We start from the raw sequence: 23,037 nt of genomic DNA on the forward strand, positions 1-23,037 counted from the left end.
GCCACCAAGGAGCACATCATTAACTTTGTAGGGTTACATATTACATTGAAAAGAAAAAAAGCCTCATTCACAAATACCACATTAGTGTATCCCCACTGTGTAAAAGCTGGTCGCGGATGCTGTCATAGTTTGTGCTAATTACTCTGTTGCCGTCGGAAAATTCTGCCAGATTTCACTCTTTTCGGCCGGATGTCCGTTACCTTCCGTTTAGTTTGTGTTGGAATTCTAAACTCCGGTGGATTTGTGAGGACAATGGTTAACTGCTCCTCAGATCTCTGCAGGGTAAATCCAGACAGCTAGCTAGACTATCTTTCCAATCTGAGTTTTCTGTTGCACGACTAAAACAACTTTTGAACGTACACACGTTCCACCAAAACAAGTTCCTTCCCGAGACTATTTTGCAGATGCTCCGTAGCTTTCCCGGTGCTTACAAACGTGATTGGTTTAAAGAAATGCCAATAAACCAGAGCATGTTTTTCTCCCATCCCAGAATGCTGTATGGACTAGCCAGACCTTCCTCCGCAGCGATGTGGAGGAAGGTCTGGCAAAGCGAGACTGGCCTGCCTGTGGTCATACAGACAGTTTTAGAATATTCTTATTTTTTAATAGGGGTATGCTTATGTGGGTTTCTGGCACTGTGGCACAAATGTAAAGACCCCCACCGCCTACTCTGTCTGCTGTTCTTTTCTCTTCTGCGTCCCATTCCTTCCCTCCCCTTCTCCCCTTCGTTCCAACAGTCAGATGGCTCCTGTGAGTGAGTCCCAAGCGGCCAGGCTGCCTGAAACTTATGACTAGCCATGTTCTTCAAACATCATGCCGCAACCAAAGCATGGCAGGATGACAGATAGTCCCTTCAATGTATAGTGACAAACAAATTAGTGCAAAGATGCTTCTCTCTGCATACCAGATGTGTTGGGCTCTGTGGTATGGAACAGCCGATGAAAAACTGTCCACGTCCCATCTGTGCTTTGCCGCGACCATCGGTGCAGCAATTTGTGCTGAACAAAGTAGTGCAAACAGCCAGCCTGATTATATGTGTCATAATGTGAGGCATAAAACACTTCTGGGTGAAGATCACACGGAAGCTGGCAGATTTATTTGGTGAGAGAGGGAGGCTGTTTAGCAGAAAAGGACAGGATGCAGGTGAAATAATGAATGGATAGAAGGAGATGTGAATAAACAGGATGTAGTGGAATAGGTTAGCTGGCTTATGAAAGTGAAAGAACGAAAAATTATTATGGAATAAAAATGGGAAATGCACTTTCTCTCAGCCCTCGCAACACATAAATTGCACTTCGTATTAAGTTTCACCGAAAAGAAATCACTCCTTTCAGCTATTTTTCTCCCTCCCAACTTCCCCTCCTCAGAGCGTTGCTTTCCAGTTCCAAGCCTCACTGTCCAGCACTGAGCTGGTGACAGCAGGGCTGTGACACCGACGGGCCAATTTGTATCTAACCTTACACCTACCGATTGACTCCCACACACTCCAAGATTGGAGACCACACGCGGTGTCACATCATTGTCTGAGTGCCACGTCAGCATGGTTGCGCGCTCACTGCCGAGGCGGGCAATAAGCAACACGATGTTGTCTCTGTGCCGAGCGCAGGGCAGGATTTCAGCTCTTAAGCACACAGACGTGATGAAAGTTGAGAGAACAGTAAAGTCAAATCACGGCAGCATTTGATAATTCCTGCACTAGGACGTACAGCTGGCTGACACAAAGAGGGATCACCGTAGGAGGGAGACGAGCAACAACACACGGAGAGGCAGAGACGTTCCTGACCTGCTTAGTGTCATCACACCGCAGACTTATCTCGCTCGCTCTGCCTTGTAAATACACTCGAGTGCTCGTTATCAAACGAGCGAGGTGACAAACCTCATCCAGGTTTGAGTCCTCAGCTTCCTCTGCACGCTTGTAAATGAGTCATTCTCATGGATGGCAGCCTACATTAATATTCTGTTAAGGAGGGAAGCGAGCGCGCATTAAATCCGCCACTTATCAGGTAGCGATCGTGATCTGTGTAGAATTTTGAAGAAGAAAAAAAAAAGTCATGCCTCTTTGCTTTTTAATTGCCGTAAGGTATTCGAAGGGGGAAGGATGGCAACAGCATAAGGGATTCATTTTGCTTATTTCTATTCCTACTTCCATCTCCAAGCCGCCTCTGCGGCGCTCTCATGTACCATTGTTCACAACTGACCAAAGGCAGCATTATTCCTATTCAATGTGCAGGGAAGAAAAATCATGCAGTGAAAGATTTATATATTTTTTTTTACATAAAGAAAACCCCCCATAGTTTTGCACAGTTCCGGCATGAGATACGACATTAAAAAGCTTTTATCATGACAGTTTTCTGAAGTGTTGTGCCTGCATTGAAAGCCAGCGCGGCTCTCAGAGGTGAGTGCTTGAGGAGATGTTAGGCGGCGGTGTGGTCGACGGAGCAGAGCCTCGGTGTGATCGTCGCGCCGTCTGCGGGGCCTCCGTGACAATCCACAGCCGTCACACACTCTGAGCAGGTTCCTCGATGACACTCAGCCATGGCAAGTCGCTCTCAGGAGCATAAGAGTGTACTCTGTGTCTCGCTGTCAAAATGGAATAGCAAAAGAAGAAGAAATAAAGCGAGGGAGAAAGTGGCATCACATACCCCCCTTGTGCCACAATATGATTAAGCAATTCAATGTCCACTGGACTTCTGCTTGTACACTTAACAATGGAGGGTTGGTTTCTGTGGCCATCTCAGTTTCAGTCGAGTCCTGCCTATGAATTCAGAAAGGCTCTGCTACATCTTTTATCGTGTTATATGTAGTAGGACAGCAGGGCCCAGCTGTAGTATTTGCAATAAAGTGAAATAGAATGCAGCTAACTGAAAAACCATGTGAAGCAAAAAATAGGTGAAAGATTGAAATAGTTGACGTAAAGCTGCAAAAGGAATAGAGAAGATACTGCACATATACTGTACACTGTTAGAATATGATGACTGATTTCTATGTTCAGTACTGTACACTTTGTGGGAGTATTTAACTTACGTATTCTCTCTGATCATTTAGAGATAATTCTGCTTGATTGCTTCTTGGAAACGCAAGTGTTGTGAGATTATCCAACTTACAAAAACAAATGTTTTTGGCTTCTCTAACTGGCGCTGAAACCTGGCTCCATTGTTCTTCATTATGGCATTCTCTATAGCACAAGAAAGCTTCACAAAGCTAGTGCTATAACTGTGACTGCATGACAGTGAGCCGTACAGGACATCAGAGGTATTTTAGAAGTTTTGCTAATATTTATTATTTATTTATTATGTGCAAGGTGTATGATATGCGGGCACACTTATTTAGTTGAACCTTACACACTATAACATCCCTGTTAAGAGTTTGGCATTGGCTAATTCTTTCTTTGTCTGTCAATTTAACTTTTCTTTCTACATTCCAGTTTGTTCCTTCTTAATAGTTTTTTTGTATCTTATCTGTTGTGAGTATGGCTTTCAGCAAGTTAAGATATGATTTGCAAGCAAATCAAATTAAAGAGAAAATGTGAGATTATAAAGAACAGCAATGTGTGAATTTCAGGGTGTAACACACGTAGCTTCTGACACGCTTAAATGAAAAGTGATACCTGCGGTCCCTAGATGGAAGCAAGGAATCCCTGATGGTAAACACATGAGTGAGACATTTGCCTGAAGGTATCACCACAAATACCACGTGTCATCACGTACATGTCATGTGAATGATGTGCATTTCTATCCAAAGCTATAGGTGACAACGCTTAACATAACATCTGCTCAAAAAGACAACACTCCCAATAACACACACACAACATGCAGGGTCCATGTCTACATAAAGACTCTCTGTCCTTGGCACCCGTGTCCATGGGAGCAAATGTAAAGCAGATGGCCTGGCTACTTTGTCCTGACTGCTACTAATCAGGTGCTAAATATCCATCCGTCTGTGCTAGAACATCCCCCTACCTCTCTTTTACACCCTCGATCCATCCAGCCTTCGGTACGTCTGCAACAACTCTCACCAATAGAAGCTTAAAACCAAAATTAAAAATACTTCCAGCCATGGTTATAATAGTTTAGAATTTGAAATTATTGTTATAATTTTTATTTTGGTAGCCCACCTGGTAGAGCGTGCGCCCCATGTACCAGCGGCCCAGGGTTCGATTCTGACCCGCAGCCCTTTGCGGCATGTCTTACCCCTCTCTCTCCCCCTTTCCTGTTTGTGTATTGATTAACGGCCAAAATGCCCAAAAAGTAATCTTAAAAAAAAAAGAGTTTGTTTAGTAGTTTTAGTTTAGTTCAGAAAGGTTTAGTGTTTATGTAATAAGTTTTAGTTTTACAGTGTATTTAATTTTTTTTTGTTAGAGCCAGGTTTAATTTCTTATACGTGTTTAGCTACATGTGCATACAAAATGCATGGTTGGAGAATATTAATCTTGGATTAATATTTGCGCTACTTTAGTGTCCAATGTGAAGCAATTATGGCACAGCGCCATCTCATGTCGAGTCTGTTTAATTGATGTGGTTCAATGTCACGAGAGTTTGACAGAAATTCATGCCGTCTCCTTTTTTCAGTGGGGATATATTGTAGCTAAAAAAATTTAGCTGAAATGATTTATGTTCATTTTACGTTCATTTTTTTTTTTTTTATTCATTTTTTTTTTAACCTGGCAGTATAGTTTCAGTTTAGTTTTAATTTTTCTTGAAGGTTTTAGTTTTTCAAATTTTTCACTGCTTATTTTCGTTTTAGTTTACTACAATAACCCTGCTTTCAGCGCAGAAACGCTCGCACGTTTGTGTTGACTGATGGGATATACCGGAGCCTTGAAGAAAAACACAGAGACGCTTTGTTTTTACACCGCAGTAAATATGCATCAAGCTCAACATCGCAGTACCTGAGAAATCACACATCTAACCACTTTAGGCCATGTTTGAATATGCAGGACCACTGTGTAAATTGGGTGTCATGGCAGTGTTAGTGTTATTTCTGGTTTTGTTGTTGGAGTTAACTTTAGCCTTTGGAGCTAAAAATGTAAACACTAAATACATCTTACCTTTACAGCGCAGTGCAGTCACTGATATAATGTGCATGTGAATTCCCTTAACTGCATCCACCATGCTCCACTCACATCTTAGTCTCTCCCACCGAAGACTCGAGAAAAGAGGAATCAAGGAAACAAAACTTTAGAGAAAGACGTGCTTTCCTCTCAGGCAGTTTCCGCATGTTTTAACAGCTCTGTGGTGTCTTTTGATGCCTTGGAGTTTGTATTCACACATATGTGCTATCCATATAAAAATAAGGGCGCACAGTAGGGCTGGGCGATATGGTTGAAAACTGTATCACGATATAAGTTTTTCATATCGGTCGATATCGATAATTATTGATATTTTTTATGACCTATTTAAAATAAGGACCAGGAGAAAAATATATTAAATTTAAACATTTTGATTTTAAACTTCACCCTGCTCTGATATAATCCCCCCAGTTATAAAAGCAGAAATGTCAACACAACCATGGAAAACACTCAAATAATTAAAATGTAAACATAAAAATCACAATGAACGCTTAACAATTATCTCTTAACATTAAGGTGCAAAAATAAAGAATAAGTAAGAAATGCTTAATAAAGTGTCATAAAATAGTGCAAAGTGTAAATATAAGAAACCTGAGAAGGAACTATTTTCTGCAGGTTTAGTGCTAGGTTGGTAACCTGGCTTCTGGACAGTGCCCTGCATGTCTGCCTTCGTTATTTCTTTGTAGTGTTTAGTAAGGCGCTGATGCAGAGTACCTCTCCATGGTGGTCTGCTGCTTGTAGTGTTTAGTAAGGCGCTGATGCAGAGTACCTCTCCATGGTGGTCTGCTGCTTGTAGTGTTTAGTAAGGCGCTGATGCAGAGTACCTCTCCATGGTGGTCTGCTGCTTGTAGTGTTTAGTAAGGCGCTGATGCAGAGTACCTCTCCATGGTGGTCTGCTGCTTGTAGCGTTTAGTAAGGCGCTGATGCAGAGTACCTCTCCATGGTGGTCTGCTGCTTGTAGCGTTTAGTAAGGCGCTGATGCAGAGTACCTCTCCATGGTGGTCTGCTGCTTGTGCCGTGTTGCAGCTGCAGATGTTGTTGGACGTTGATGGCGAATACGGCTGTGCTCGAAAGTGTGAGCGCGGCTAAAGTGGTAAAACAAGTTTATGGTATTACCAGTGTTGGTCTGACGACATTGGTCTGACTACGGCCAGACTTATAAAATCCCCAAAACTGCCATACTAACTTTTCCTATTTATCAACAATTTCCTCGCTCGCTGCGGCACTCACTTTCCACTCCACGCCGGTTCTGTTATTGAAGAACACGAGACAGCGATGTGGCGCAACCAAACTTGATACTGTTACATGATTGGCTGTTAGAGTGTCACTTCCCACGTTGCTAGGTTGCCAGAGAGTGAGGGCCTTTGTTCATGCAACCAAACTTGATATTGATTATGTGTCTATCGCGATACATATCGTTATCGTTTTATTGCCCAGCCCTAGCGCACAGTTCCTATTATTGGTACTTTTTCTATGTCCTCCCACATGCCAGTACAATGATGAATCACTCTCTGCATGTTTTTCCTTAGAATGAACTGATGGCAAAATGGCAAGATAAAATTACAGCATGCGTGGACTTTTTTTTTAGTTTTTTTAATGTAAGCCCCAGATGTATACCTACTGTATGTTCACAAGTATGCAGACAAAAGTTGGAGAGGACACTTAGCTCGGTGTCTATTTTTACATTGCCTTTTGCGCAGTGTTTAGATGAGAGAAGTTACAGGAATCAGGTTTTAAGTGCTGTGGAGAAACAATGTAGCCTCTCATTTAGTGGCTCAGTGGCTTTCAGAAAGACATGGAGAGAGAGAGAGAGAGACAGAGTCAATGATTTCCCCCAGCGCTTGCTTCAATAGTGTCTCCTGTCGCTCACCTGACCCGTTGGTTATGCTGAGCCATGGGGAAATCTGATTGGGCTCATTACCCTCTCCTCAGAACTGATACAGGAAGTGCAAGGAGAGAGAGAGAGAGAGACTTTTCAGCAGCTCATTGTGAATGGACACCATCACCAGTGTTGTCACTATCAGGAGCGTATGGCCATCTGCCAAGGCTCTCCCTATCTAACCTGCCTCTCCTCTGCCTCCCCGCCTTTGTGCGGCGGAAACAAATGAGCGTCGTCCGCGCTCACTGTGTCCTGGTGCAGTGGGGGATGGACGTATAGCGAGCTGAGACTATTGGCATGCATTGTCTCATCCATTCGGCTGGTGAATGAGAAGTGATAGATGACAGATACCGTGAAGGGCATGTAGGGTAACAATGTCCACGTCAGCGCTGGTGATTGGCGGTACATTTGAGGAACTTTGCACCAGGCTGAGTTTTTTTTCCTCTCAGCTTTTGAAGTGATGCTTTAACAGATAAGATTGTAAATTCACTTTATTGGTCCACATTGAATTTTGATATCACGTATAGTCACTGGGGTGAGGTTATTTACATTTCGAACCTTTACCCAACCTAACGCAACAAAGTCATACGACAAAATAGAACAAAAAACATATTCTTAACCAATTTATATGAATGAAAATTAATATCTTCTATGTGGATTCTGGGCTTGTTATTACCATACTATCCTACCTTCTATCGGTTCAGATAACCAGTTTAAAATGAGGGATTTATTGGACTCACAGCTTGTTATACTTCTACAAGGTTAGTTTACAGTATTATTTTCTATAGCTATTGACTTTTCCACTTAATTTTATTTACAGGTCCGTATTTTTAATAACTTCACAATAAGTTATTTAGACATTTCCTGGAAATACCTATGTAATTTGGTAGTACTTATAGGATAAAATAGAGACTGTTTTAAATTGGTACATTTCCATTTAATTCCAAGTAATTGCTAGAAACCTATAGAGACTTCAAGTCAGTGCACAGTAGGTCAGCTATATATGCCAAACTGTCAATCTTCTCTACAGCCAAGCATACAATTATACCAATACAATGGATAAAGTTTCCAATAATAAACAAATTAGTATTTGCTTTGGTTTAAATGGAACCCAAGGAACCCGTTCTGTCAACGAATTCTGTATTGACACAGTAACTCCAGTATTCAAGACTAAACCACAAAAATAACGAAATAGACAATAAATTGACCAAATAAATATATGTATGAATAGCAACACCATAAGACCATCATACACGTCTCTCCCAAGCACAAAGTTTCTTAGTAGCCCTCCAGAAAGCTCAGGTACTTTCCCCATTTTCTAGTATAGACATCCAATCTGGCAAACGGTTTATATGACATCTTTTCAAACACCGCCACTATCTCACAAGCCCACTCCTGGATTGACGGCACCCCTTCATTCTTCCATCCTCTTGCTATCACTGAAATAGTCTGGACCCAGCTTCTTATGTGCTTATCCATCCCGTTTAGGACTGACCCATCTCCCAGAGCAAATAGTCCTGGGCTGAATGGAACCTGGGTCCCTGCAATCTAACATATGTTATCATGTATCCCAGTCCAAAATTCCTGGACCTTATCACAGGACATGAAGTAATTGGCCGTCCTCTGTCTTACATTTCCAACCATTTGGTGTGTCTTTGAGACCAATTCTAAACAATCTGGAGGGAGTCCAATAGAAGCGATGCATAATCTTGAACCGAATGAGGGCACACTCACATCGCGTGACATAGTTTTAATATTCCTACAGGTTCTGTCCCAGTGTAATACTCCGATCCCTTTGGAAATTTCCTTATTAAACTAAGGTCATTGGTTTCATTTAGGACTGATATGCTGATTACTGTCTAGAACAACTTCTTAACACTTTAGAATGTAATATTTTCTTGGAGTTTAACAACAAACCAGTACTATAATTGTGCTACAGCATCAGACTGTGTGAGCACTCTGCAGTGTATTTTCATTTAAAAGGCTGAAAATATACCGTATCTCTTTGGGAAAATCAATCACAATACATACTGTAAACTAATAACACAAACTGCCTCTGACGTTATACACAGCTCACTCATAAATCAGAGTGAAGTGTGTTGTTTGCCGGCGCTTCATAAACCTATCAAAAAAACGCTCAGAGGTGGCATTTGGAGGGTGACCTCCAAACTGCACTGCTTGCCACTGCGCTGTTGATTCAGCATCAGAGTTATTGAAAACATGATGGTATTTTCTACTCAATAGCTACATCCTTAGACATTTGAAATGAACGGCGGCCCATTGAAAGTGAGAAGAATTGTTATTATTATTTTGTTACTTTAAAATTATACAGACCTGAGAAGCTTTATACAGAAACGCTCCATTCTGACTGTGAACTTTGTCATAAAAATGCTCTGAATACAAAATAAAAAGGGTCTATTCAGGCTTTTATGCTGCCTGGTGACATGTCCAACAAAGCAGTGAGCATTCAGGATAATGCATTTAGTTTCCTCTTTATATCATTGGCTTTTTAAAGGGGGGGGGGGTTACGACTGAATTGATTGCCATATAATTTTGTTTAGACATTCATGTATCTCATACGATGTAAATTGCAATAACTTTGGTGATCTCTGAAATTTTCATCTTCCATCATCAGGTCAAACTTGAACTTTGTCCAATACTTTGGTTTCTGACCAAAGACCCGCATTCCCATCACCCTCAGCTGTACTTTTGTTTAGTGGTAATTAGCAAATGTTACGAAGCTAACATGCTAAACTAAAATTGCGAACATGGTAAACATTATGAGTGACATTTATAATTTTTTATAATAACATGCCTAACCCTCACAGAGCTGCTAGCATGGCTGTAGACTCTTGTGCCTCTTTACATCTGGTATGAACATGTGATTTGTTTCTGGATATGTTTATGACATCTGATGGACATGCATTTACACCTGGTGTTAAGAATCATTCTCGTTCTGATTCTGCCCACATTCTGGAGCTGGCATTTGTCAATAAATATGGTTTACGCGAATCAATGCTATGGGCAGGTGTAATTCAGTTTTTGAGACTTGCTAGCTACTTCTACTACTTAGCTTTTGCCAGGTTTGCTTAAGCTAGCAGGAAGAGGTGGAGTAAGGGACCTTTCATCTTGCTGAGTGGGGTCATGCTGTATGAATTGCATTCACACCTAGCTGAGATCTCATTTCAATGCGGGCCAGACCACCTCTACAAGTGGCCATTAGATCACAATGCATTCACACCTTGCATTAACTTGCTTTCTTCCTTATCTAGATACAGATCACATGTTAATGCCGGGTGTAAATAGTGCCTTAAGGCCCTGACACACCAAGCTGGCTGTCGGTCCTAGTTTGGGCCGACGGTGACTGACCGTCAGCCTAGTCTGTGCGGTGTGTCCCGCACCGTCGGCCGATGGCGTTGGCCGTCAGCCAATTAATCTGATTGGCTGTTCAGCTTTGAAACAAGAGTGAGGAAAACAAACTAATGACTGTGACAGGCACACCCAAGGGCAAGGCTCCTTTCCTTTTTCATCTCATCTAATAGGCCTAAATCCAATAAGAGCTGTCAAAACTGGTCAAAAATGACATTCAAATGTTCCTTCTAAAAACAAGAACAATTTTTGCACATTATGTCCATAAGATGGCAAACGTACAACAAGATATACTTAACTTCTTGTGTAGGTATATTTATTTCAACAATAAAATTAAAAGATCTCTGCATACCTAAACTAAATATAAACTAACATTAATAAACTAATATCCTACACCGTGATATTTAATATAGCCTAGCTAAAGGCTAAATAGACCTTTCTCTCTCTCTGCACCCTCAGCACTGCTAAACAATAACCCCCCTAGCAAGCAAGCTAGCTTACCGGCCAGCCTCTAAATTAGTAAAATGTAACAACTTAATGTTTAATTCACATGCTCTTGTCACATCATAGGAAAGCACCTTGCTATCGCCAGATGAGTGACAATTTAGTTTGGCTAATTTTCGGTAACCAGTGTATGGCATGTTGGGTGGGTGAAATTAGCGAGTTAACGTTAGCTAACAAGCCAGCAGCCGGCCGTTACATTGCTCCGCTCCCACTGTAGGGAGACTTCTTTGCCGAGAGAACGGATGACAGCCCGGGAGAGGCACAGTCTGGTTAGCCATCTCCCGGTACTGCTGTCTTCCCGGCAGGGTGTGAAGCAGAGGGACTGTAGGCTCTGTTCGGTTCTGCCGCTGCTAGAGCAAACGCTGTTTGTTGTGGGTATCATAACTGTATCCGGTTTCCCTTGTTGAATAACGAATAGATTACCACCACCGGCTGGTATGGAGAGTTATGTCCTCTCACGCAGGCGCAGAACGTACGTGGTACTTGGCCGTGGGCTGTAGTCTGTGCGGTAAGACAGCAGTAAAACAGATAAATAAAATATCAAACTGCTCGCTTCTTCTTTTGTGCTCTGAGCATGTAGATTTGAGCGTTGACAGGCCGTTTATTCTCTAAGGAGAATGAATTTGCTTATGCTCATGATATGTTGTACATAGTGTGTGTATCTGGTCTCCCCGAGCTTTGGTATCTCATCTGCCCTTTGACTTGGCAGAGGCTGTTGAGTGGGTGGTTTAGACCTCTCAGGATTCCTCTGCATTATCAAACATACATTACAGGCATTTCAGGCCATAGTGTGAAAGCCTAGGCTCCTGTGTGTTAATTGCCTGTTATTTTAGTAATTCTTCTGTTATTCCATGCTTGATGTGAACATTTGTCACGCTACAGGAAGGAACCATCGGAAGGAACACATTTTGTGTACAAATGCAAGAATAAGTTAAGATATACTGTACCAGCCAATAGCCCTACTCGACCTCAACCTCTTATTTCGCCACTTAAAAAAACACAGACAGGCATGTTTTCTGTAAATAGGGCTTTACGGGCTTTAAAAACAATATAGATGATTGAAAATTGATTGATTTGAGAGTGTTCTGGATAATGACCCTGTTTGCCGAGGGAGTCATTTAGGGCCAAATTGCTGCTTGTGTTAGGCTTTAGTCCGTAATTAGGTCAGAATGCAAATGCGTGTATTGTGATGTTGGCCCAGGAGGACTAGCACAGCTCCAGCCTCAGTGTTCAGAGTGTATCCATGTGTATCAGAGTGACTCATTGAGCCCCTCTAGTGCTGTTGAGCTGAGAGGAGAGAAAGAGTACCCGGGGGCCTAGCTCATTCACAACCTTGCGCTCTTATCAAAACATGTTTATAGCACTGTAATGTGCCCTCCGTTTATGCAGCATTTAGCTCTCTGGATATGCTGCTGCTGCAGGCCTGAATCCTGCTCCAGGACTGCGGTGGATGGAGGCAGGCAGCGAGGAGGGTGTCTTGACCTCAGGCTCATCCTCGAACCTTCCACACACCTATAGTACATGAACTCATTCTACCTCATTTTCTTCCTCTTGCTATTTCCTACTTCATAACCTTCCCTTACTTCTGTCTACCTCCGGTTCCTCCCTCCTGTTGTCTCTCCCTTACCTCACTCTTTTATTGATCATTAGCTGGTGTTGGGAAGAGAGAGGGGGTGTAATTAAGGTGCCAGACTGGTCTGTCAATTGTGCTCAGCACTGCATGGAGTGCACCAGACCAAGCGATGGCCCTAATAGGGCTTCATACTGTAAACAACACGCACACCTGGACAGCAGCAGGCCCCAGGGAGAAACAGGAGAGTCACTGTCGACAAGTTAGCACTGATAAAGAAAGGAAGTATATCAGCAAAGGTGTGTGTGTCTGTGTGTGTGTGTGTGTGTGTGCGCGTGCGCATGCTTTTAATATCTGTAAAAACCACTCCCACAACATGTATTGTTGTAAAGCACATACAAATGATTAAAGATCATTTACTAATTTTAAATTAGTACATTTTAGATTTACTAATCCCAAATGTTACACTTGTATGCACAAACTTTGCAGCAAAAACGTTTTGGGATAGGATAAGAGTGCAAGGCCCAAAGTATATTGTATTTCACTTCATTTCTTTTTTTGATTTTTGTTATTGAGGCGTTTTAAATCTTCCAAATGTGTGCAGTGCATGTGTGTGTATAGGTTTGTGTTTGCTTCCTGATGTGGACATGTACTGTATGCATTGTGGTCCATGAATGGGCGACAGAGAACCGGTCTTGTGTGCATACTCCCGCTAACTTATGTTCCATCTCTGCCCCCGTGTCGGGCCGACGCTGATCCGTGCCTTTAATCGATAAAACTATCAAAACATCTCTGCCGCTCTGCCCTCTTGTTGACTCTGCGTGTCTCTTGTCTCTCCTCCAGAGAAAGTCAGTATGCTGTCAGCATTGATCGCTCCCTTCAAGTATATAAGCCCTGGGACCAGCAGCACAGAGGACGAGGACAGTTTAAGTAAGCTGCTGCTTCTTTTCTTTCTCTCTGTCGGCACGCTGCGCTAAATCCCTCAGAGGCAGGCCTAATATGGAAATGATCTATCTGTCACCCACATAATTAATTATTTGGCAAATGGGCTATTTGATTACGCACGGGTGTCAGCTTGTGTGTTAAAATCTGTATTATCTCATAAAAGTGGGCTATGGAATATTTGATTTGAGTGTTTGTGATAAATAAGTCATTAGATAGCCTGCATACACTATCATGTACAATCTGCCTCAGCCCACCAGTGAATGTCAGCACTTAATCCCAGCCTCCCATCCCACCATTAACATTCTTGTGGAAAGATCTGAACACGCTATTTTTGTTCATTTCCCATCAGAAATGCAATATGCCACCACTTCCCCGTAACTAGGTTTGAAGAGCGTATCACAGCTGTTCAGACTTTGTTCTCAAAGAGGATAGAAGTGTGAAATAAAGCGGGCTACAGACATTTCATCCTTTCTTGGAATGTCTGCCGCTCGATGTGATCCCCACCCCCATTACAAATAGGATTGATGCTTTGCATTGGCCACAGGGACCAATGTTTCCCTCTTACGACACAGATTCAGAACCAATTTCGGAGGCAGATTACAGTATTTGTAGGGGATTTGTATTTGTATTTTAAAACACTTAAATATGACAGAGCCCCGTGTGGTATGAAGTGGGCTCGGCTCAGGGAGTTGATTGTAGATTTGTTCATTACCATTTCATTGTGTATCAAGTGGCTCAATCTTGCCTGGGAGATTTTTCTTGATTCATTTTGTTCAGCCATGTGTCACACAGTTCTCTTTATTTTTTCTCACAATTTTACTTTGTTCCTGTTTTTGCTGTTTTTATTGCAGGTACCAGCAGTGCTGAGGTAAAGGAAAACCGTAACATTGGCAACTTAGAGGATCGCTCCATAGGGTCTGCGGAGTGCCAGTCGCTTTTCTGCTCCGACTCTGCGAGAAGTGGCAGCTCAGGTTTGAAGAGGAAAAGGCCGCTAGAGGAGGAAAACAACGGCCACTTGTGTCATCTCCGCCTGATCTATAAGAAACTGTCCTGGTCTGAAGCACCGAAGAACGCTTTGGTGCAGCTGAATGAGCTCAGGCCGGGCCTGCAGTACCGCATGGTGTCTCAGACGGGCCCTGTCCACGCTCCGGTCTTCTCCATCGCTGTGGAGGTGAACGGGCTGACCTTCGAGGGCACGGGCCCCACAAAGAAGAAAGCGAAGATGAGGGCTGCCGAGCTGGCGCTCAAGTCCTTCGTCCAGTTCCCCAACGCTCCTCAGGCCCACCTGGCCATGGGAAACATCTCAAACCCTTCTGCTGACTTCACCTCGGATCAGGCGGACTTCCCTGACACGCTCTTCAAGGAATTTGAGTCTTCGCCGTGCTCCGATGGCCTCTCGCTCTGCAACGCGGCGGCAGAGAGCGAGCTACTGTCAAGTGAGCTGCTGAGACATGGACGGTTGCTTCGCCATACCTTGGACCTGATGGTGCAGGCTCAGCAGAGGCTAGGTGGGATTGTTCCGGAGCCAGAGGCTGCCAAGAGCCCTGTGGCGTTGCTCAATGAGCTCCGGCCGGGTCTTCGCTATGCCTGCCTCTCGGAGCGAGCTGAAGGCCGGCGGCTGCGTAGCTTCGTGATGGCGGTGCGCGTGGACGGGCAGATATTTGAGGGCTGCGGTCGCAGCAAGAAGTTGGCCAAGACCCAGGCGGCCCAGTGTGCTCTTCAGGCCCTCTTCAACATCAGGACAGCCCCCGAGGGGAGGACAGGCCTCAAAGCCAGCAGGAAGAGCTGTCCTCATTTACCCCAGGTGAGTACTGACACATCCCCGGCTCCTGTCTTCTGCTAAGCTTCTTTGGCAGCTACTCCACTTCCTACAGGGGCCTGTAATGACCAAAACAGCAGGCGTGCAGCGAAAAGCCAAACACCTTCCAACAAGTAATTAAGGAGGGAAAGGAGATAGGAGCTTAAAAAGGAGCAGGGATGGGAGGATAAATGGTGGTAGCGCTGAGCGGAGATATATGTAAGCAAGCTTACATTTAGCTTGTGTCAAAAACTAGTGCATGTAGGGAAAATACAGATTACAAATATGTGTGCACATGTTCGCGCATTTGTGTGTGCTCCGCAAAGCCTGTGCCTCGGGTAAACTATATCTATTTGTTGGTCTATTGGAATAGAAAAGCATGTAAATGCAGCTAATTATTGTCCTTGTGCCTGTGACACACGAGAAATCTGCATCGCCGCCCAAATGAGTTTTTTTGAGTCTTGTGTGTTTGCAGAGCTGTAATTGGGAGAGTTTTGTAATTTTGCAAAATCTCCTGTTTCCTCATGTGTGGCATCACAGTGTCTACAAACAAACTATATTAATTCAATCTGTTGCCCAAAGGAGATAGAAAAGCAAAGAGCAAATCGACAAACAAACCACCGAGCCCAATCCCATGCTCATTTACCCAAATATGTAAATAGCAATCAGAGCCAGGAAACTAGTTTTTGAGAAACTTGAGGAAATTGGAGAGCCTAAAGACATAGTGGCTGGATTGGCTGGCACTTGTTGTTTAAACTTCATTTCAGCTGAAGAATTTCATCTAAAGTAAAACTGCCCTGAGTAGATAGTCACACGGATTTAAGGAGAAAAAGCTAATATCCAAGCTGTCCATGTCACGGGCATATTAGCAGCTGGAAATTAAACTGTAAATGTCCCCTCTACTGTCCTAATACAACACAAAAGGATGTGACTCTTGAAGTCTTGAATGGAAAAAAATAAGCCCGTGCAAACACATCCAAAGTGTCCTTTCCCTAAAGTCTTTCTCTAAAGCCTTCTGTCGTCACACACACCACTATATTGTGCTTCTGCGCATCCTGTAGGGTACGTGTCGTATTAACATCCTTTTCCAGCCTTGAAAAAATAAACTGGCGAGAGTGTCCTTCCCCAGAGCACAACATCAACCCAACAAACCTGCACGTTTGCCTGGGAGAAACTGTTTTTTTTTTTTCTCCCTGCTGCCACGGTGTCTAAAAGGATTTTAAGAGGATTTGCCGCACCCGTTTAGTTCCAGAAAGCACTCGCTTGTGGAATTTCTTGAAAGTCAGCCGTGCTGTCTGCCAGGCTCAAAAAGGCATTTTTTTAATTGGTAAAGGACAAAATCGCACATAAAATATGTATGTATGCATGCATGTGTGAATAAACATGTGACCAGGCATGTGTTTGTGTGTATGATGTGTTACATGTCTGAACTGGTGCGTAATGGTAATGCGAAACCCTCCAGCTCACACAGACTCTCTCTATATGTTTACATGCGAGCCAATCTTCCTGGCAAGGCCAGTGGTTGACTACACGCCAGATGTGAGGCGTAATGCGGTGTGGTTGCCAGCCGTAGCCTGTGGGTAAAGCAAATGTTGTAGTGGTATGCCAATGTGTGCCATCTTACTCTGTTCTCAATTCCCAGAATTCCCTCTGGCTGTACCTGTTGCAGGATAAAGATTTGTTGAGAAGATGGCCTTCACAGTATTATAGCGTCAGCTCATTTTCTGAACTTAGAATTATAAGGTTCTATCTGACATTTTTGTCAAAATGAGTTATTCACATAACACTATTGTTTGTCAAGTTAATCATTTTAATTGGTTTATTTTTAGTTCAATGCATTAATGGAAAAAAGGGTTATATCCAGGGCTTTAAATTGACGCCTGCCAACCCGCCAAATGGGGGTAAAAATGAACTTTGGCGGGTAACGTTGTAAAGTTACTAGCCAATTTGCCTGGTGATAAAAGAATAACACTGCATCTGTTTGAATCGGCAGGCTGCAGAAACGATACGTCAGCGTTGCCAAGAAATTGGGGTGGTTTTGTGTATGTTTGGCTTGGAAATGTAATCCTTATCTGGCAACACTGCTTTAAGTACTAAACCTACATTTCCCATGAAGTCTGTGTCGTGACGTGTCATACAACCGTTGGCTGCGTGTCTAGCGTGTGTGGTATTGTTTACGAGCTACGCTGAAACAGAGAAAATGAACAGAACTGAGCGATAACAAACATGGAAATATTTTTCAGGAGTTAAGAAACCAGAAAACTAGGAAGTGAAACAGCGAGAGCATCCAGTCAGTTTACCAAGACACCCCCAAATATCGTTTATGTCTCCTTTACAACACCACGGACACCGAGAGATTCATCTTGGAGGTGGAAAAACATAATACGACATCACAGATCTTTTTTATTTTTTTTTTAAGGACAACGCCAGTAAAGAGAAGGCTTGGAGTTAAATTAGATGAGTGCTTGGAGTGGAAAGTAGATACTAGTTTACTAAACAAGTCATTGTTCTGTAAAGTACTCAGAAGTAATCTGAGAGTCGAGCAGCAAGACTCTCCGCTTCTGAGACGCTCCCTGTATGGCGCGTGGAGGAGGACGGAACAAAACCAGAACGCAGCACAGACACGGCCAGTGGAAAATGGACAATAATATGAGGATATTGTATTAACTCAACGGAGTGGACGCATAAGGATGAGGAGCAGCATTAGTCCTTGAAACTCGGGCTGATCTGAAGAGGAAGGCTTGTAATTCCAGAATCCATGCACCCCCCATGAAATATTTAAACTCACAGGAACTGAATGGTGCTGTATTCTGCTTCACATACATACAATAATAGAGCGAGATTGACAAGACAAGGTTACTAGTGCACATCCACACATGCATCTCCTGGAGTAATGTAGCCCATACTTTACTTCAACCCTCTTACGCTCATGTTTATGGGAATTGACCTTTAACAATCATAGCAGAAATGAGGCATTGGGCCACAGTCCGCTTGACATTAAAGAGCTATTAATCTTCTAGCTTGGAATTTTTATTTCTTCATTTAACCTTTATTTATCCAGGGAAATCAAATGAGAATGCATTCTGGACTTCCTGTGACGTCATGGTCGTGGCAGCAGCCTGATTTTTAAGCTCCCGGAGGAGAATTTGTAAAAACTAGCCAAACCTTAATTATAAACCTTATTTTCTGCCAAAAACACTCACATTAGCCATTAAACACTCACTGAAGCCTCTAAATACACTAAAGACTCCTTAACAAGAGTAGAAGCCGCACTGGCCGAAGTAGACGAAAGGATGACGAAACTAGAACAACGTATGACTGAATACGAACAGAGGCTGAGTGATGCAGAAGATAAATCGCAAAGAAACGAGCGAGCCCTTCATTACTTGTTACAAAGAGATGCCAGCTTGTCTGCAAAATGTGAAGACCTAGAGTCCAGAGCAAGACGGAATAACGTCCGCATATAGAGCGTGAAAGAAGACGAGGAAACCAACAAAGACATGCTGAGTTTCGTAAATGATCTCATCCGAACCTCACTGACATTACCAGAGGTGCTCAACTTAAATGTAGTGAGAGCACACCGCTCACTGACTATGAAACCAAAAGACGCAGCGAGCCCCCCGAGATCAATTATCGTTAGATTTCTGGACTACAGAATCAAAGAAACGGTAATCCAAGAAGCATGGAAACACCGCGGAGGAGTGCCATATAACGGACAGAGGATTTTCTTTGACCAGGACTACACGTCAGACACCCAGAAGAAACGCAAGCAAGTAAGAGACGTGATGAAATTGCTTAGAGACACAACACAAAACCACAAGAATGAGCAACATTGTTACAGAACTTAAGAAGAAGAAGAAGCCTTAGACAAACTCCTGTCATATAAAGCGGAAGGGGCTTTAAGATTCTCTAAACAGAGATATTACGAGATGGGGAATAAAGCTAGCCGCCTTCTAGCATTCCAACTTCGTAAAGCTCAAGCTAATCGTACTGTATCCAAGGTCTGTCATCCTACACTGAGTAGACCAGTATCTCAACCCAAAGAGGTAGCAGATGCCTTTGCATCATTTTACCAAAATTGATATAAAGAACCAAGAATACAAACATCAGGAAAGGATACTGATACTTTCCTCACTGGTTTAAATATCCCCGCATTATCAGAAGAAACCACTAAACAGATGATAACACCAATTACAGAAACAGAAATAAGAGAGGCTATAAAAAGATTGAAAAGCAACAAATCTCCAGGAGTCGATGGGCTTCCTGGAGAATTTTACAAATGCTTCATAAATGACCTTGCACCTGTACTAACCAAGGTGTTTAGATACTCTCTCTCTAAGAACAATCCTCCGGAGACATGGTCACACGCCATTATATCCGTGATTCATAAAGAAGGGAAAGACCCAACACTTTGTGAAGGATATAGACCCATCAGCCTGATATGCAACGATCAGAAAATACTGACACGTATTTTAGCACATAGAGTTCAAAAACATATTACTACTTTGATTAAGCCAGATCAAACAGGATTTATTCCTAATATACAGGGTGCCAATAATATAAGAAGAACCCTAAATATAATTACTTGTGCTAAAAGAGACAAACAAACATCAATGTTAATAAGCTTTGATGCACAGAAAGCATTCAACACTGTAAATTGGGATTTTTTATACAAAACATTATCAGTAATGGGATTCCCCCAAAATTTGTAGACTGGGTCAGAGTTATTTACAGAAATCCAAAATCTCGTGTCAGGGTAAACGGATGCTGTTCTGAGTTCTTTGAACTACAGAGGGGGGTGAGGCAAGGGGACTGTCTTAGCCCTCTGCTCTTTGCTATAAATATTGAACCCTTGGCGGCATCTATAAGACAGAATGAGGAAATAAACGGCAGAAAAGACATGGGAAATAAGGAGCATAAGATATATCTTTATGCGGACGATATCCTGACTTATATAAGGGACCCAGTTCTTTCTGTCCCTGCACTGCTAGACACCTTAAAAAAATATGGAGAACTCTCTGGTTATCAAATCAAGTCTGAGGCAATGATGCTAGTTGGACATTGGCCAATCCAACTATCAGAAAGGCTTGATTTCCACTGGTCGCAAGGATTTAGATATTTGGGAATTATTATAACAACAGACCTATCAAAACTGTTTAAAGCCAATTACGGGAAACTGCTGGGCAACATAAAAGCGGACCTTACTAGATGGGAAATTCTTCCACTCTCTCTGATAGGAAGAATAGAAACTATAAGAATGAACATTTTACCAAGACTGCTCTTTCTCTTCCAATCACTACCTATATATGTTCCTGCTTCCACCTTTACCACATTAGATAAATGGCTATCCAAATTTATTTGGCAAGGAAAGCGACCTAGACTTAAATTTAAAAGACTACTTTGCTCAAAGGAAAATGGAGGCCTGGACTTGACTAGCCTTAAAACATACTATTGGGCAGCCCAACTGAGATCAATGGTTGCGTGGATGTCCCAAGATACTGACACTGTATGGGTTGGAATGGAGCAGAGTGAATGCCCAAATTTCCCATTAGACTCAGTCCCATTCCTAAACCAAGACATATGGGGGAAAAAGAAGATTACTAATGTATGGAGTAAAAACACCTTAAAAATATGGTCAATTGTGAGGAAAAAACTACAGCTTCCCATGACTATTTCTAGAGCTATAAGGATAGCAAACAATTGTGAGTTCTCCCCAGCTAGGCTGGACAAGAGTTTTCTGAAATGGACAGAAAGGGGTCTAGTGGTTTTGGACCAGCTGTTTGACGGAGCAGCCCTGAAATCATTTGAACAGCTCAAAGAGAAATATGATTTACCAAACCAAGATTTCTTTAGGTACTTACAAATTAGACATTACCTCCAAAACCATCAAGAACGGGAAAAGCTCTGCTCCCTACCAACAAAAATAGAACACTTATTCATATCAATAACAAAAAGATTAGTAAAGTCAAAATTCATTTCACATATTTACAGAATATTGCAGGAAGAATTTAAAGGACATAATCTAGATATTAAAGAAAAATGGGAAATAGAAATGAACACAATAATTACAGATAGCAGTGGGAGACTTTGTGCAGTCAAGGACACAGGGTAACCAGTAGTCCTAACTGGACGGAATTTGGATGGAAAATTAAAATGAGATATTTTAGAACCCCATTCATAACATCAAAATGGAGCAACAATTCAAACGGCTGTTGGAGGGGTTGCGGCTTGGTGGGAGATTACACCCATATATTTTGGGACTGCCCAAAGATATCAGAATATTGGCAAAGTGTACAAAAAGAAATAAAAAACTGTCTTTGTATAGATCTACCTCTCGAACCATCATACTTCGTGCTAGGGATACTGCCAGCTGACATTGAAGAGAATAACCAAACATGTTTGCTGAGAATCCTTCTTTTAATAGTGAATAAGGTAATCACAGCCTCTTGGCTGAAACCACACCCACCAACAGTTGCACAATGGAGGGAAAGAATCCAAGATGTTTATAACATGGAGCATACAACAGCATTATTACAACTGAAAGTAGATGTATTCCTAAATAAATGGTCTTCCACTGCCCAACATTTTCATTTGATATGACTATTATGCAGACTATATCTTTCTTATTTTTATTTTACTTATTTATCATTTACTTTGGTAATTTGTATTGTAAAGAATTCTGTATTATCTACCAAATGCATATGTGGTATTGCAGAGATGAGGATCTTTCCCCTCACATATATTTTTGTTAGGATGGAAGACATCTATGGACTGCTGTTCTATGTGTAGACTTGCCCTTGATACCTTACTGTACCATCAATACTGTATCATCAAAATGTTAATTTGCGACATATTGTATGACTGCACTTGATAATAAGAAATAAAGGAAGTTCAAAAAAAAAAGAGAATGCATTCTGCAGAGATATCTTGCCTTGCACTGAGATCACTCTACTTATTCAGAGCAAAGAAATGCCCAGTACAGCCACAGTCATCTACGTTAAGCAGCTTTCTTAGTGCTACAAGGAGATACCTGCCTTGCTCAACAGCACATCTACAGTATTAGTTTAGGGAAGGGAGATATTCTTAGCTGATCAGGGGATTCAATGTAGTAGCCTTCTGGCGGCCAAGCCAATTTTCTAAGGGGCTGTACAAAAATGATTTGTTTTCCTAATTAAGTTGCGGTAACAAATGTAATCACTGTCTGGATTCTGTTCACAGACAACATGTTTTGATTGAATAAAGTGCTACATGTATGTGCCACACGGACATGGTCACAGTGGATGGAGCCTTTGGTTAATGTTATTTCCTAAACATAACCAAAAGAACCTTTAATAATGCTGAAGTTGCTGCGAGCAGATATCGTATTGGGAGATCGGATATTTTGGTGGGGAAAAAATAAAATGCATTGTTAAACATTTTACTGATATGTTTAGCAACTGTAGAATTGTTAATTATAGTAACACAATTTTCCTATTGTTTTAATAGAAAATGAAGGCTCTAAGTTTCCTTTAAAACATATTTGTTGTTCTGCAAATGGCAAAATGCACCTCTATGGCCAATCCGTTCTCACTCCCAACTCGTAAATTACGGCTGCTTGGGCAGTGGTTCTCAACATAGGCGCCGAAAAACTGAGCACCTACGTATGCCAGACTGCCAGTAGGCTACATTCATTTAAAATTAAACATTGCACTAAGTGGAGCGTCTGTCATAGTGTGATTGGTTATGTTGGTGGCATTGATTCTTAATTTCCCACGAAGCTGATCGCTGTTACGTGTCAGTTAAACTTTTCATCTCTAATCCTATCTGTATGTGAGAAGTGGCACTATGCTGAGTTGAAAGCCTACTTTACGGCTTTATTTTAATAGGCGTGTGTGTTTGTGTCGGCCCCTGTCCATTTTCTAAGG

The 23,037-nt window shown here is 42.2% G+C and overlaps 1 protein-coding gene across 4 annotated transcripts in view; it reads left to right on the top strand.

Annotated features, from left to right (window-relative positions):
- The window catches only part of adarb2 (adenosine deaminase RNA specific B2 (inactive)), a 300,090-nt gene that overhangs the window by 204,049 nt on the left and 73,004 nt on the right, over positions 1–23,037 (top strand). For 3 of the 4 annotated variants that reach the window (XM_028569476.1, XM_028569477.1, XM_028569479.1), the window contains exons 3-4: positions 13,234–13,320; positions 14,187–15,139. In XM_028569476.1, the coding sequence (XP_028425277.1) occupies positions 13,234–13,320; positions 14,187–15,139 (1,040 nt within the window). The remainder of the gene's footprint in view (positions 1–13,233; positions 13,321–14,186; positions 15,140–23,037) is intronic. The other variant, XM_028569478.1, reaches the window with a different exon arrangement.

Source organism: Perca flavescens, chromosome 22, assembly GCF_004354835.1.
Source record: "Perca flavescens isolate YP-PL-M2 chromosome 22, PFLA_1.0, whole genome shotgun sequence".
In the NCBI taxonomy this organism is placed as follows: Eukaryota; Metazoa; Chordata; class Actinopteri; order Perciformes; family Percidae; genus Perca; species Perca flavescens.